The 12,429-nt window shown below is 44.1% G+C and overlaps 1 protein-coding gene and 1 pseudogene across 1 annotated transcript; one reads left to right on the top strand and one right to left on the bottom strand.

Annotated features, from left to right (window-relative positions):
• Nucleotides 1-4,864: 4,864 nt before the first annotated feature.
• LOC100828101 lies at nt 4,865-7,573 on the bottom strand (annotated as a pseudogene).
• A 250-nt stretch (nt 7,574-7,823) lies between these two features.
• Nucleotides 7,824-12,297, top strand: LOC100827488. The gene is made up of 11 exons (XM_003572021.4): nt 7,824-8,502; nt 8,625-8,700; nt 8,810-8,947; nt 9,051-9,167; nt 9,472-9,837; nt 10,198-10,514; nt 10,602-10,701; nt 10,797-10,856; nt 10,941-11,027; nt 11,412-11,552; nt 11,653-12,297. Exons 1-11 carry the CDS (start codon nt 8,354-8,356, stop codon nt 11,986-11,988), a joined length of 1,887 nt encoding a protein of 628 aa, XP_003572069.1. The 5' UTR covers nt 7,824-8,353; the 3' UTR covers nt 11,989-12,297.
• The last annotated feature ends 132 nt before the right edge of the window (nt 12,298-12,429 follow it).

Below are 12,429 nucleotides of genomic sequence, written 5' to 3'. Positions count from 1 at the left end.
ATCAGTTTTATCAATCAGCAAATCAATGAATTTATGCAAGTAGTACTTTTTTCGGAAGCAAGATCATATCATCATAACTCATACCTTGTGCATGTCATCGCTCGATAATTACGAATATCTGGCTCTGTTCTCTGTGGCTTGAGTATATCATATTCTTTCTGCTAATTCTTGGTCACCTGATCCGAATTAACCTCATAAAATGCTGGGAAAATGTTCTACAAAACTATTACCCATAGAAATTGTGACACGATTAGCAGGAACATATATATTACCTGGATACTCCTCCCACATAATCCTCCTGCTCCCTTCAGCTGATTTGTCTGGATGCTTTTGTGGAGGAAATCATGACATTCCACGGGATGTACCAAAAGAAGGCTAGACACATATAGCACAATAACTTGCAGGTCAGTGTGACTGAAAAAAATAAGAACATTACTCTTATAGCATGAAACACTTGATGATTTGCCACAACAAAGAAGACAAAAATTGCCATCTTTTCTGTATTTTAACCCTTCTCCACTCCCACCTTAAGCGAAAAACTAGAAATAGTTATGCTTAAAGCTCGAGATAAATATCTCATTCCATAACAAACATATTTGAAGTGCTTCCACCTTAAGTACTTGCCAGTTGCCTGGCAATTTAATTATAGTAAATAAAGCACATAGACTATATTTTCCACGAACATCCAAAAAAATCACAGATTAATTTTTGACAGCACTATCTCCTTGATACAGACTCTAGCTCTAGCAAAGAAAACTACAAAGCTGCTCCCACATATAGAGTACGTCAGTTTTAATTAAAGAAACATATCTATGAATTATGATAGTAGATTTCATACAAGGTCAGAATTCATTAGCCAAGACTTTCCTGAAGCAACAACGGGTCAATCAGATGGGCTGCGAGTATTCGATCTTATGTAATAGCTTAAGGCAGATCACAGATCAATGAGTATATTCAACCAAACTTAGATTTTGATTTGCCTTGGTGGTTGTCATGAATGCAACAGGGACTGCAGATGTAATGGTGGTCCAGGCACATCCATGATATTTCATAAAGCTATTCCCATACATGCAAAGCTTCTTGTTTACATTATTTTGCTGATTTGGGCAACAACATGATCAATTGAAGATGCAGGCTCCACAATTACTTCTACCGTGCCTGAAAAGAAAAACGACTCAAAGCCCCTACAGGTTACAACCAAGCTGAATGCAGGGACGACGGTTTTATCAAAAGGTACCTATTCCCTACGCTTTTGTTGACAATGAACGTTCCGTATGTTATCTCTTGACAACTTCATCATGACAGAAGTGGAGTACATCGATTATATCAAATCCAAGTCCTCAGCAGTAGAAGAAGAACTGATAAAGATCCATGATTTGTCTTTGAATTACAAGATTTTGAAGTCTCTTATAGATGACCGAGCATGGATGGAAGGGGATGTAAGTGTAGTTGTATGAATAATCTATATAGCTGTTGTTTAAAATTTAGCGCCTATCTAGGTGGCTTTTTCTATACTAATCTTATTCTTTTTATAGGTTGTAAGTGCGTACATATACCACTTACGGACTCAGAACAGTATGCTCACACGAGCCGGTGGAAAGGTTTTTCTAGAAACCTCCATTGGCAATGGAGTGGTTACCTGAAGCGGGATGGTGGAAACAATGAGGACGGAACGGACATTGATGTCGACCCATCAGATAGAAAACGGCAGTGGATAGTAAATATGGTTATCGAATATCTCGACAGTGACATGGTTAGTACACATCAAGCCAGTTCTTTTTTCTGTTTAAGTTTTATTATCTATTCTAGCTAGGACTGCAACTAACAGAACACTTATTTTAGGTCTTTCTACCAATTAATATGAAAGACTCGCATTGGTACATGGCAAGTATCAATGCCCCCAAACGCGTCATACAGGTCCTAGACTCCTTTGGTGTTACCATGAATCGCGTTGACCTCCATAAGACCGTAAGTATTTGCTACTTCATTAAAGTTCAGATATTCTTCCTCTAAAACTAACCCTGCAAACCTTAACAGCTAAAAGGCCTGACCAAGTATATCGAAATAGCCCAACAGACAATACCAGACATACTGTGCAATAAATGGCCAGATATGGAAGTTTCAAAATGGGAAGTGAAGGAAATGCTACAGATGAAAACGCAAACAGATAGGTACGCTCAACACTACTAGATTATGACCACCTTGTCAGATAATGGTCTTGATCGATATTTGAAATCCTACAGCTCATCGCGCGGTCTATTCATGTTGAACTACATAGAGCATTTTACTGGGCATGAGTTGTCCGAACCAGTTGAACAGGTATTTTTCTTGTATCACAAAGTTTCAAGGCATCAACGATATTGCATTCACACATTAATTCCCTAAATAATTTGTTTCGCAGAGCGATATGTCAGCTTTCAGACGAAAAATCCCGTTGATATTATTCAACACGGAACTGAACACGAATCCAAGAATTTTCCTTGAATGTGACGAAGGTATGCGCTATGGCTGCATTTTAAATCATTGTTTAATCACTAACGTGTTCTAACCTTGGTAATTAGATCCCACCCCCAAAATAACCGAACCAGTTGGCACAACAAAATGAACGAGCATGGGAATTGTGATGGGCACGTCTGAAATAACCGACCCAACGTTTACAACCAAAAAAATGTATCTCTGGAGTCTTCCCGGGCATCTCAGAAGTCACGGTGAAGCAACTTGAAGACGGTTTGGAGCCAGAAAAGGTACAGCCTAAATTTGTGTGTTAATTTGTGCTTCCGAGATGTCCGGGAAATGGTAATTTAACCTTCTTGTTAAATTGTTAATTTTGTAGATTATTGTCGTTGGGTTCCTAAGAAACCTTGGATGGGGAGAAGGATATGCCCATTTCGATATTGATGATTGCACCGGCACCACAATTGTCAGCTTCGTCAAATGGTAGGGTAGTATATAAAATAATATGAATATTAAAATTAGACGGTCATATCAATAATGATGCTTCGATCTATTGTATAGGGTAAAGGATGACGCGGATGAAAAACAAGCCACTACACTCGAGTAAGCGACTATGACCTGCATTATTTTGTGATTGTTGTAAACTAATAACATGTTTTTTTGTCCATTTCCTTAAACAAGGGATGATAAGTACTTTTCCGTCATTGCCAACTTCGCACCAAGGAAGACCAACGGTCATTCTACTGCCATCTTTGTCAGGTAACCTTCCAAACTGTGATGCTGCTAAGGCATTTCATAAAATTATATGCACGTACATACGTGCATACGCGCTCCCGTGTATGTACCTATTAATGATTTTAATGAAGTAATACGTACTATCCTTGCACCTTATAAATAATACGGGCTATCCTTACAGGCCTATTACTGATTTTAATGAAGTACCCCTTCATTTCCTGAAGTGCATAAAAAACGAGGTCGAGAGAGACCGTGGAGAACCATGAGAACAAGTGAATGGCGTGAACCTTCTTAAATTTAATATGTGCATTAAAGTCTTATTGTATTACTCCTTTTGTAACTTTTTAGTTATGCTATATTGGCCTCTCTGTTTTCCACGCAATTGCGTGGAACACTCTGATTTCTATGGTCGATACACTTGCTAATTCCTATCCTATTAGCAATGTCTAACAAATTGCTAATTCCTAATTCCTATCCTATTGCACATTTTCAGATGCCTTAATTTTTACCATGCAAATAGGATAGCATGGTAAAAATTAACTATTAAGTGCCTTAATTTCGGAAGCAAGTCACGAGTAAATTTTAGGTATATAGCCAACCTTTCACTTTTTTCTGTCAAAATATCCATTTGAGAGTCATGATATTCTTTTCACAACCTAGGTCCATATCTGTATCGACCATCTGATGAACCTAATTATATCATGGAAGGTTGGTTGTAATGGATTGCTTCCAATATTTTTAGTTTAAGTTATTTTAGTCAGCATTTTTTCAAGTTTTTCTGCATTCTTCTCACACTAAGTGCCAAGAAAGCCTACACATCTCCAAATTATCAAAGGGCAACCAAAATAAAAAAGGATTAATAAGCAATCCTGAACTCGTCAGGAGATTACAGTTAAATTATATAACTACTCTTAATTTGGGTGATCTATTTCAGCTACTCTTTTTTTTTGCCTATTTATTTACTTATTTATGTTGATAACAGGAAAATAGAATGGAAAGGCCATGCCCATATATACACGCAGCAATGAAGCAACGAGACGGGGGAAGGAAAGCGAAGAATCAAAGAAAAAATAGGATGACATACCCAGAGGCGAACAATGCTGAAGCTGATGGTGAAGCTGGCCATCTCGCTCCCAGGTCCAGGTCGCTGGTGATGACATAGGCGCCGAGGGAATCGAGCAGCCTCCAGACCCTCCTGCGAGTGTTCCCTGTTACTATTTTCCATGCAACCGGTCTTTTGTGTTTTAATACTTGCATCGATGCATATGTGAGGCTACCCCATGTCTTTTCACTGATATATTTTTCTAAACTATTTTCAGTAATCAAAATTTTAAATATGAAATTGAAATTTAGCACAATGATATCTTCAAGCTTTGCTTTATGATTTAACATGGAGCACGCGCTACTGCTGTGAGAAATGCTTATGCTTGCACAGTTCCCTCAATTCAGTCTCTAGGTGCAGCTACAAGTGAGCCTTGCTGATTATAACAACTTAGATTTACAAGTCGGTATATAGCCAACCTTTCACTTTTTACTGTCAATATATCCATTTGAGAATCATGATACTGTTGTAATATGAAATCAGTTATGTAACATTCCCAGGCAATTATCCAATCCAAAAGATGTAAAGAGTCTAATTAGCTCCACAGTCCACACAAGTAGATCAAAGCAGCTTTTATAGAGATCTGAGGTTCCACTGTAGGTATTAAGCATTAATAGTTTAACACCGACGTAAATGTAGTAACCAGTGGACTGACAAAGTTTATTAAAACTTACATCCTGATAAGCCTTAGCCTCAGCCGTGTCATCCATCAACGTTTGGACATCATCGATATTTATCTCACTCTGTATAGACTCAAAGGATGCATTTCCAGTCTTTAGGCTTTCCAGTACAGCCTTTTGCTTCCTTGCTAATTCAATGTCTGCCATCTACAACATGCAAACAAAAAGTAGGTTGTCAAATTATACGTCAAAACTAAGAAACATAATGAATGTTAGATTCGATGATGTGGAGCAGAAAGTCAAACTTCTGGCCTATACAGTAACAGACAGTACATTAGGAATCTGAATTTATCCAATAAACTACAAACCTGCTGTTCAACATTCATTTGCAATGTGTCAACTTGTTTCAGCAGTTCTTCCTGGGATTTCTTCTTCTTTAGGGCAATCAAAGCTCTATCTCTCTTCTTTTGTTGAACCAACTGCCGTGCAGCTTCCTTTTCTGCTTCAATCACCTTCTCAAGCTGGAAGTGAACCACACATAAACAGAACTCATCAGGACCCTCTTAATTGTGGGGCAGATTACAGTGACTTGATGCAAGACGAGCCAATTAGTCCAGTCAAAATAATCAAACACTTCACTACGACGCCACAAAGTACATTCACCTAAAGCTTAACTCATGGGTCCAAACTCAAAACCTCAAACAGCGAAACAATTTTTTTAACCAACATACTATTACACAAATCAGATTGTTTGCACTAGCAAATGATTGCTATACCGATAGGCGATAGCATTAAAAGGACAAGATCATGGATGGTACATAAATATAATGGCATGCACTAGAAGCCAATCTGGTTTTTGCAATACGCCACGTAAAGTAATACTCCTGATTTGATAACCCAAATGTCTCTTACTGACATTCATCTTTATAATTGGTGACTCAAAACCTCCACTCCTGATTACACGGCCAGACATTCTAAATCTTCGACATTAAATATACTCCCTAAGGCTGAAATAGGATGACGTACCCAGAGGCGAACAGTGCTGAAGCTGACGGTATGTACTGAATTTAAAACCTCATTTTTAACACTACTAAAAACCAACCAATCATGCTGAAAAACTAAAGACAACAGGAGCAATGCAACGACAGTAAAACTTTCAGATGAAACAACGCAAGCTAGAGAGGGAAGGTTCATGAGAAGAAGAATGAAGAGAAATCAGACACTGCCCTTGCCATCGGTGAGCAGCCTGAGATCATAAACAGGAGTGAAATCCGGATTGAACAGCCCAAAATGCCGCTCATCAACGGGTCCAGGCTTCTGGTTCTCATCAAACAAGGAAAACAGATACGTCTCGAAAGTTCTGTTGGGCATCAATGGCGTCCCCTTGCCACTGCTGCAAACCCTCAACATCCCTTCATTAAAATCCTGCGCCTCCTTCACCCCAACCCCGACCTGGTCCGCCTCGGCTTGCGTCGGCCACCCGGCCTCCCCGATGGCGACCTCCACATCCCCGTACCCGAGCTTGACCATGGCCGTGTAGATCGCGTCCATCTGCGCCTCGAACATGCTGGTGTAGTTGAGCTTGGTGGCCGGGTCGTAGATCCTGGCGTTGGGGCGGAACAGCGCGTAGTTGAGAGTCTGCGGGTTGTAGCTGAAGTAAGGGTACGGGTTGACCATGAAGGGGGGTTTAGTGTCGCGGTGGAACTGCAGCATAGATGGGAAGAGCTCGGTGTTGTAGCTGGCGCGAAAGGTGGCGTTGGAGGGGATCCCGTCAGAGGGGGCCAGGATGCCGAGGTAGTGCGGGGTGGAGACGCGGATGGAGGGGAAGCCTTCGGATTTGAGGGCTTGGGTGAGGCGCATGGCGGGGAGGAGGGAGAGGATGAGGTTTGGGTCCGGGGAGGGGAGGATCTCGTTGCCGGCGAGGAGGAGGGTGACGTTGGTGGCCGGGGGGAGGGGGGTGAGGTTGGCCCGGATCCAGGAGACGGCGGTTGGTGAGGCCGGTGGATTTGTCGGCGAGGGAAGGGAGGAGGGAGTTGGTGAGGGAGCTGAGATTTGGGCTGTGGCAGGAACACGCCGGCAGGGAGGATCGGGGAGATCCAGAACGAGACCGCGAGGGAGGCGAGGGAGCTGAGAGGGTGAGGAAGCTGAGAGTGTGATTGAGTGGGTGAGAAGGGATAAGGTTTATTTTTTTGTCTTTTTTCCCCTACATCTTTAGTTGTTGCTAATCTCGTTCTTTAATTAATTGTTGCTAATCTCGTTCTTTTTGTCAAAATAATTCTATGCTAATTTCCTTGCTAAATACATACCATAACTAAAACAACTTTGATAATGTTGGATGATTTATTTTTTACGCAGAAAAAACATGATAGCCCGTAGTTTGCTAGATCTTTCATATATACGGCTTCCTATTTAAGATACGTGTTACAACTATGTTTAGACATTTTTCTCTATTTTCAATTGTGAAATGATACATTTTCCTCCGTCTGATATTAAGTGACTCAAATTTGTCTAAAAATAGACGTATCTATGTACTCAAATATTCTAAATACATGTAGTATTTTTTCCGTTGACGTGTCTGCATCTCCTACGGCTAATTTCTAAACAAATTGCTTAAATATCAGTCAAAAGTATCGGAGCCGTTGGATTACTATTTGTAGGCCATCCCTAGTCTCTACTCTTCATCTTTAGTCCAAAATCCCTATCTTAGTACGTATGAATCAGATCCAACGGTTAAGCATGCAATCAACTTATCCCTAAATAAAAAACATACGGCCAAACTGTTTGAGCATGTCTCGTGCGACTGTTTTTTAAGTAAGAACCTTAAATATCTATCATTGGATTAACATGTCCACGAGTTTGTTATTCCGTAGCAACGCACTGCTACTCCACTCGGTTTACTGCATCTTCAGACGTACGGTCAGACGTCGTGTGTGGACACAGAAGAGGGAGGCGAGCAGGAGGACGGCATGGCGAGTTCTTGGCTGCTCGGCGGCATTACTCCCCGCGTCAGTGCATTCAACGCGGCTCACCAAACCCCTTCCATTCGCTAGCTTCCCCGCAATAACTCCCCACCTTAATTCCCTTCGCCATCCGTCTCCAGTGTCCACTCTCCCTGTCGCTCTCCCAGTCCAGTCCCACTCTTCTTCTTCCTCCTCCACCTCCTCCTGCTCCGCTGTCTAACTGTGCAGTGCACCGACGTCGCTGCCGCGGCAGCAGCATCGTGGTGCTACTATTACCTGTGCTGTGCATTAATAACGGCCGGCACTGCGCGCATGCCCCGGATGCTCTTTGCCCCCCGCGGGAGGAAACTGGAATCCCAATCAATCCGGACCCTGTGCACGCAGCATTCTCTGCTCATATAATGCCCATGCGGCGGCGTGCCCGGACTGATGCGTTTCTGCGGTAGGTAGCTACTAGTAGGTAGTAGAGGTGGGCATCTGGCATGGCCTCGATCCAAGGGAAGATGGAGCAGCAGGCAGGAGGAGTGGTCGGAGAACAAGGACCGTGCGAGGATGGTGCCAAGAACGGCGACCCGGTTCCTGAGTCGGCGTCCAAGCCCCCCACCGTGCCGCATCACCGGCGATCCAAGAGGTTGGTCTCTCTGCCGCGTGTGGCCTCCCCACACTTTTCTTATCTTGTCGTATTTTGGTTTTTCAGGTTCCTCTGCATTTTGGTTAGAAAATCTCATGGGTGCTTGTCTTTTCTTCTTTCAGCGCTTCTTCTTCTGGTAGGAACCAGGAGCCGTGCAAGCATGGCGGCGGCGTGGAGCACCGCTTCCATCAAGCACAGGTGCGGCTACTGATTAAATCCCCCTTCGGCCCTTCCACGGCAGAGCCTAATGATCACTGAATAATTCCCCTCGAATTGCCGATTGGATTTGCGTGAAATTCCATGGCAGAACCCGCCGGACGCGAGGAAACCTTCTTCTCACGACGCGGCAGGAGGCTCGGCGGCGGCTCACCGGAGGCCGCCGAGGGATCGCCAGCCGTGCGCGGCGGCTGCGCCGCCGAACCACCGGGTGTCGCTGGAGAACGACGTGAGGGCCACATTACGAAAATTAACAGTTGTTTCTTGATGCCTCCAATGATCCTTTTCTGCGTCTCTGTAATTCGTTGTTGGGAACTGCTGCACTGTGGCAGGTTTCGCAGCTGCAACTCCATCTGCATCAGGAGAGGTCAATCCGGATCATGCTTGACCGGGCCATCGGCCGGGCCTCCAGCACTCTATCTCCTGGCCACAGGCACTTCCCAGCTCAGGTCTCGTTGATCTCGTTCTCATCTCCCACTGTACAACAGCAACAAAATCCTTCAGTTTATTTTCCTTAGGATTCATTCCCCGTTAAACAAAAATTGTTGCAATCGTCCAAGGATAGTGCAATTTTACTATTTTAGTGAAAAACAAGTGCATTGTTACGGTTGTCTGGTCAAGATACTAGTAGCACACAAGGGAAAGTGTCAGCTACCTACTGTCAAAGTACAACCTCAAGTTTTCAACTGCCTGCTGAATTTTAATTTATAAAATCCATTCCTTGTAAAATTCATTTTCTTGTTATCCCTGCAGACGAAGGAGCTGATAGCGGAGATCGAATTGCTCGAAGAGGAGATCGCGAACCGTGAACAGCACGTCCTCTCCCTCTACAGGAGTATATTCGATCAGTGCGTGTCCGGGCCTTCGTCGGGACAGAGTTCCGGCATTTCCTCCCCAGCTCACACCAAGAGCGTGAGCTCGAGTACGAGGCGGTCGAGCATAATCTCAAGTGCATTTTGCTCATCGAAGAAGCTGCCCCTTCAACCTTTCCAGATCATGTCATCAGTGTCGGAGTCAGGGAAAACGAAGAACATGCTCAAGACCAAAATCAAGCATGAATCTTTCTCGAGCGAAACATTGGATATCCGTCCTATTTCCCTTGCATCAGATCCAAGGAAGGTAAGATACAAAAGCAAACAGAGTTTGGTCAGAACCTTGCAAGTATGTAGCTGTATAATTTACAGGACTGGTTATAATGATATGTATGTGTGATGTGTCATACATTCTACTTGCTGATCTTCAAAAAACAATAATTTGTATGCCCTTGCTATGTTAGGATGCACATTTTCCTGCATTCTATTGCTTTCAGGAGCTTGCATTTCTGTCACAAATCCGTACTTCTGATATCTGAACCTGTTGATTATAATACATGACATGTTTTAATTAATATAGAACTTAAATAAAAGCATAACATGCACATATTGAACTTATTTTAACTGTTTCTTCTCCCTTTGTTTTACCTTTTCTTCTTTACAATAGCTGCCTTATTCAGGAAGCAGTTCGCTGGCACGTACTCTGAAAGATCATCTCTACCAATGTCCAAGTAAGATATCTGAAGAAATGGTTAGATGCATGGCCTCCATATACTGTCTTCTGCGCACCGAGTCACCAGAAAAGCCAGAAAAGGCCCGGTCGCCGTTCTTGTCAAGATCATCAACAAGTGTCATTCTTCCCCGGAGGGGAAATGCTGAAGAAAATAATAATCCTCCAACCAACAAAAGCATTGTTGAAGTATGCTCAATATCGGTTGAAAAGAATCAGATGCCAGATGTCTCTTGTGCAATTACCCACTACAGGTTTGTCGAAAAACAAGATATCACGTGTTATATCCTGAAAAGAAATTCATGCTTCTGAACAATTGCATGACGTTGTTTTGAGTTTAGGTTGCTTGTGGAGCAGCTTGAAAGGGTTGATCTGAGTATGTCAGATAGCAGTATCAAACTGGCCTTTTGGATCAATATGTACAATTCTCTTGTCATGCACGTAATTGCCAGAAACTCTACATCGATTTCTCTTTTTCCTTTATCTTCCCGTTTACGATTTTTGCCAGTGTATCAATTTGCATGTATCACTTGCAGGCATATCTAGCATACGGAATCCCAAACAGTTCTCTGAAAAGAATGGCTCTATTTCACAAGGTGAAAGGGATGTTATACTTACATTGTCCCTGGAAAGCAGGAGCTCCGAATTCCTTCACTAACAAATGATTCACAAAATTACAGGCTGCCTACAATATTGCTGGTCATGCTGTCACCGCCAATTCCATCGAACACTCCCTGCTATGCTGCAGATCCCCACGGATCGGTCGTGTACGTATGACTTGCGATCTCATGCCGAAGTTTGAATCAAAATTCAGATCATTTACTAAATTTAAGATCAGTTAATTCATTCGAAGTCGATAGCTTCTAATGAAAAATCAGAAAAACAAGAATAGTATTTTTGGAAGTCCTTTTTCAGAGCATACAGTAGGTACTTCTGAAATCCCTTTTCAGAAGTAAACTGGTTATGCTTGAAAGACTATGTACTTCAATCAAGGCCCTGAATTTAGCTTTGTCAGCTGTTCATCAAACCTCAGCCAAAACCACTGAAACAAGCCGAAAAGAACAGTGAATGGCATCCTATTTGATCTGCAGTGAGGGCAGCCAGCAGCCTGATTTCTGAAGAATTAAGGTCTGATCCTATTTTATGTGCAGTGGTTCGAATCCATCCTGTCGACGGCGATGCGGAAGAGATGCGCGGACGAGAAGCAGCTGGTCCAGCTCAACTTCGGGCTGCCGGACTGCCAGCCTCTGGCCCTGTTCGCCCTGTGCACCGGTGCCGCCTCCGACCCCATGGTACTATGTGTTTTCGCTAGCACACGCGGCCACCTTAACGCCATTGCAAATGCTGACCTCCACTGAACCGGTGAACCCTGACGTTGTGTTTGCGGTGCAGCTGAAGGTGTACACGGCGAAGAACGTGGCGGTGGAGCTGGAGCGGGCGAAGCGGGAGTTCCTGCAGGGCAGCGTGGTTGCGCGGAAGCCGAGGAAGGTGCTCCTGCCGCGCCTCGTCGAGCGCTACGCCAGGGAGGCCGGACTCGCCGGCGGAGACGGCGGCGTCCTGGCGTGGGCGCGGGAGAACGTGGACGGCCGCGCCGCGCAGGACGCCGTCCAGCGGTGCGCCGCCGCCGCCGGAGGTCGGCGGGCCGTCGAGTGGCTGCCGTACAACACCCGGTTCCGCTACGCCTTCGCCAGGAGCGTGGTCGACAAGGCCGCCGTGCTGCCGTCCTAGCATGGCGTTGGCGTAGCGTGCGTGCAGCCGGTGCAAAACCACGGATGCCTCGTGGACCGTGTCGCCATTGTTCCGCCATGGAGAAGAGGATGATGATCATAGACAGAAAGACGATGACGATTGATGAGGATGCGGACCGGGACTAGCTTATAGTATTACTAGTATGCTTCCTACGCTGTACAGAGATCGCGTAGGATTTGCTGCTGCTTCGATGAGTACCATACCATGAAGATCGATAATGATTGATTTTCCAGCATTGCTGGCGATATAACTCTGAGGGTTCCTCCAGGATGCTCGATTCCCAGCTTCTATGCCTCTATGGTGAGAATTATATGGATGCTTGCAATTTGCAAATCCAGATGCATAGGTTGAATCCGTGAACAGGAGGATGGCGCGCGGAGGTAGAACTGAAGAAGAGCCAGTGCGCCATAGCAGATGCGA

The sequence above is a fragment of the Brachypodium distachyon genome, chromosome 3 (assembly GCF_000005505.3).
Source record: "Brachypodium distachyon strain Bd21 chromosome 3, Brachypodium_distachyon_v3.0, whole genome shotgun sequence".
Classification (NCBI taxonomy): domain Eukaryota; kingdom Viridiplantae; phylum Streptophyta; class Magnoliopsida; order Poales; family Poaceae; genus Brachypodium; species Brachypodium distachyon.
This window is presented reverse-complemented; position numbering and strand designations above follow the sequence as displayed.

Bases quoted from the DNA above. Each gene is read 5' to 3' on its own strand.
- LOC100827488 (XM_003572021.4), top strand. From the start codon at position 8,354: ATGGCCTCGATCCAAGGGAAGATGGAGCAGCAGGCAGGAGGAGTGGTC. The intron at 9,168-9,471 runs GTCTCGTTGATC...TTATCCCTGCAG, and splicing joins ACAGGCACTTCCCAGCTCAG to ACGAAGGAGCTGATAGCGGA. The intron at 10,702-10,796 runs GTAATTGCCAGA...TATCACTTGCAG, and splicing joins ACAATTCTCTTGTCATGCAC to GCATATCTAGCATACGGAAT.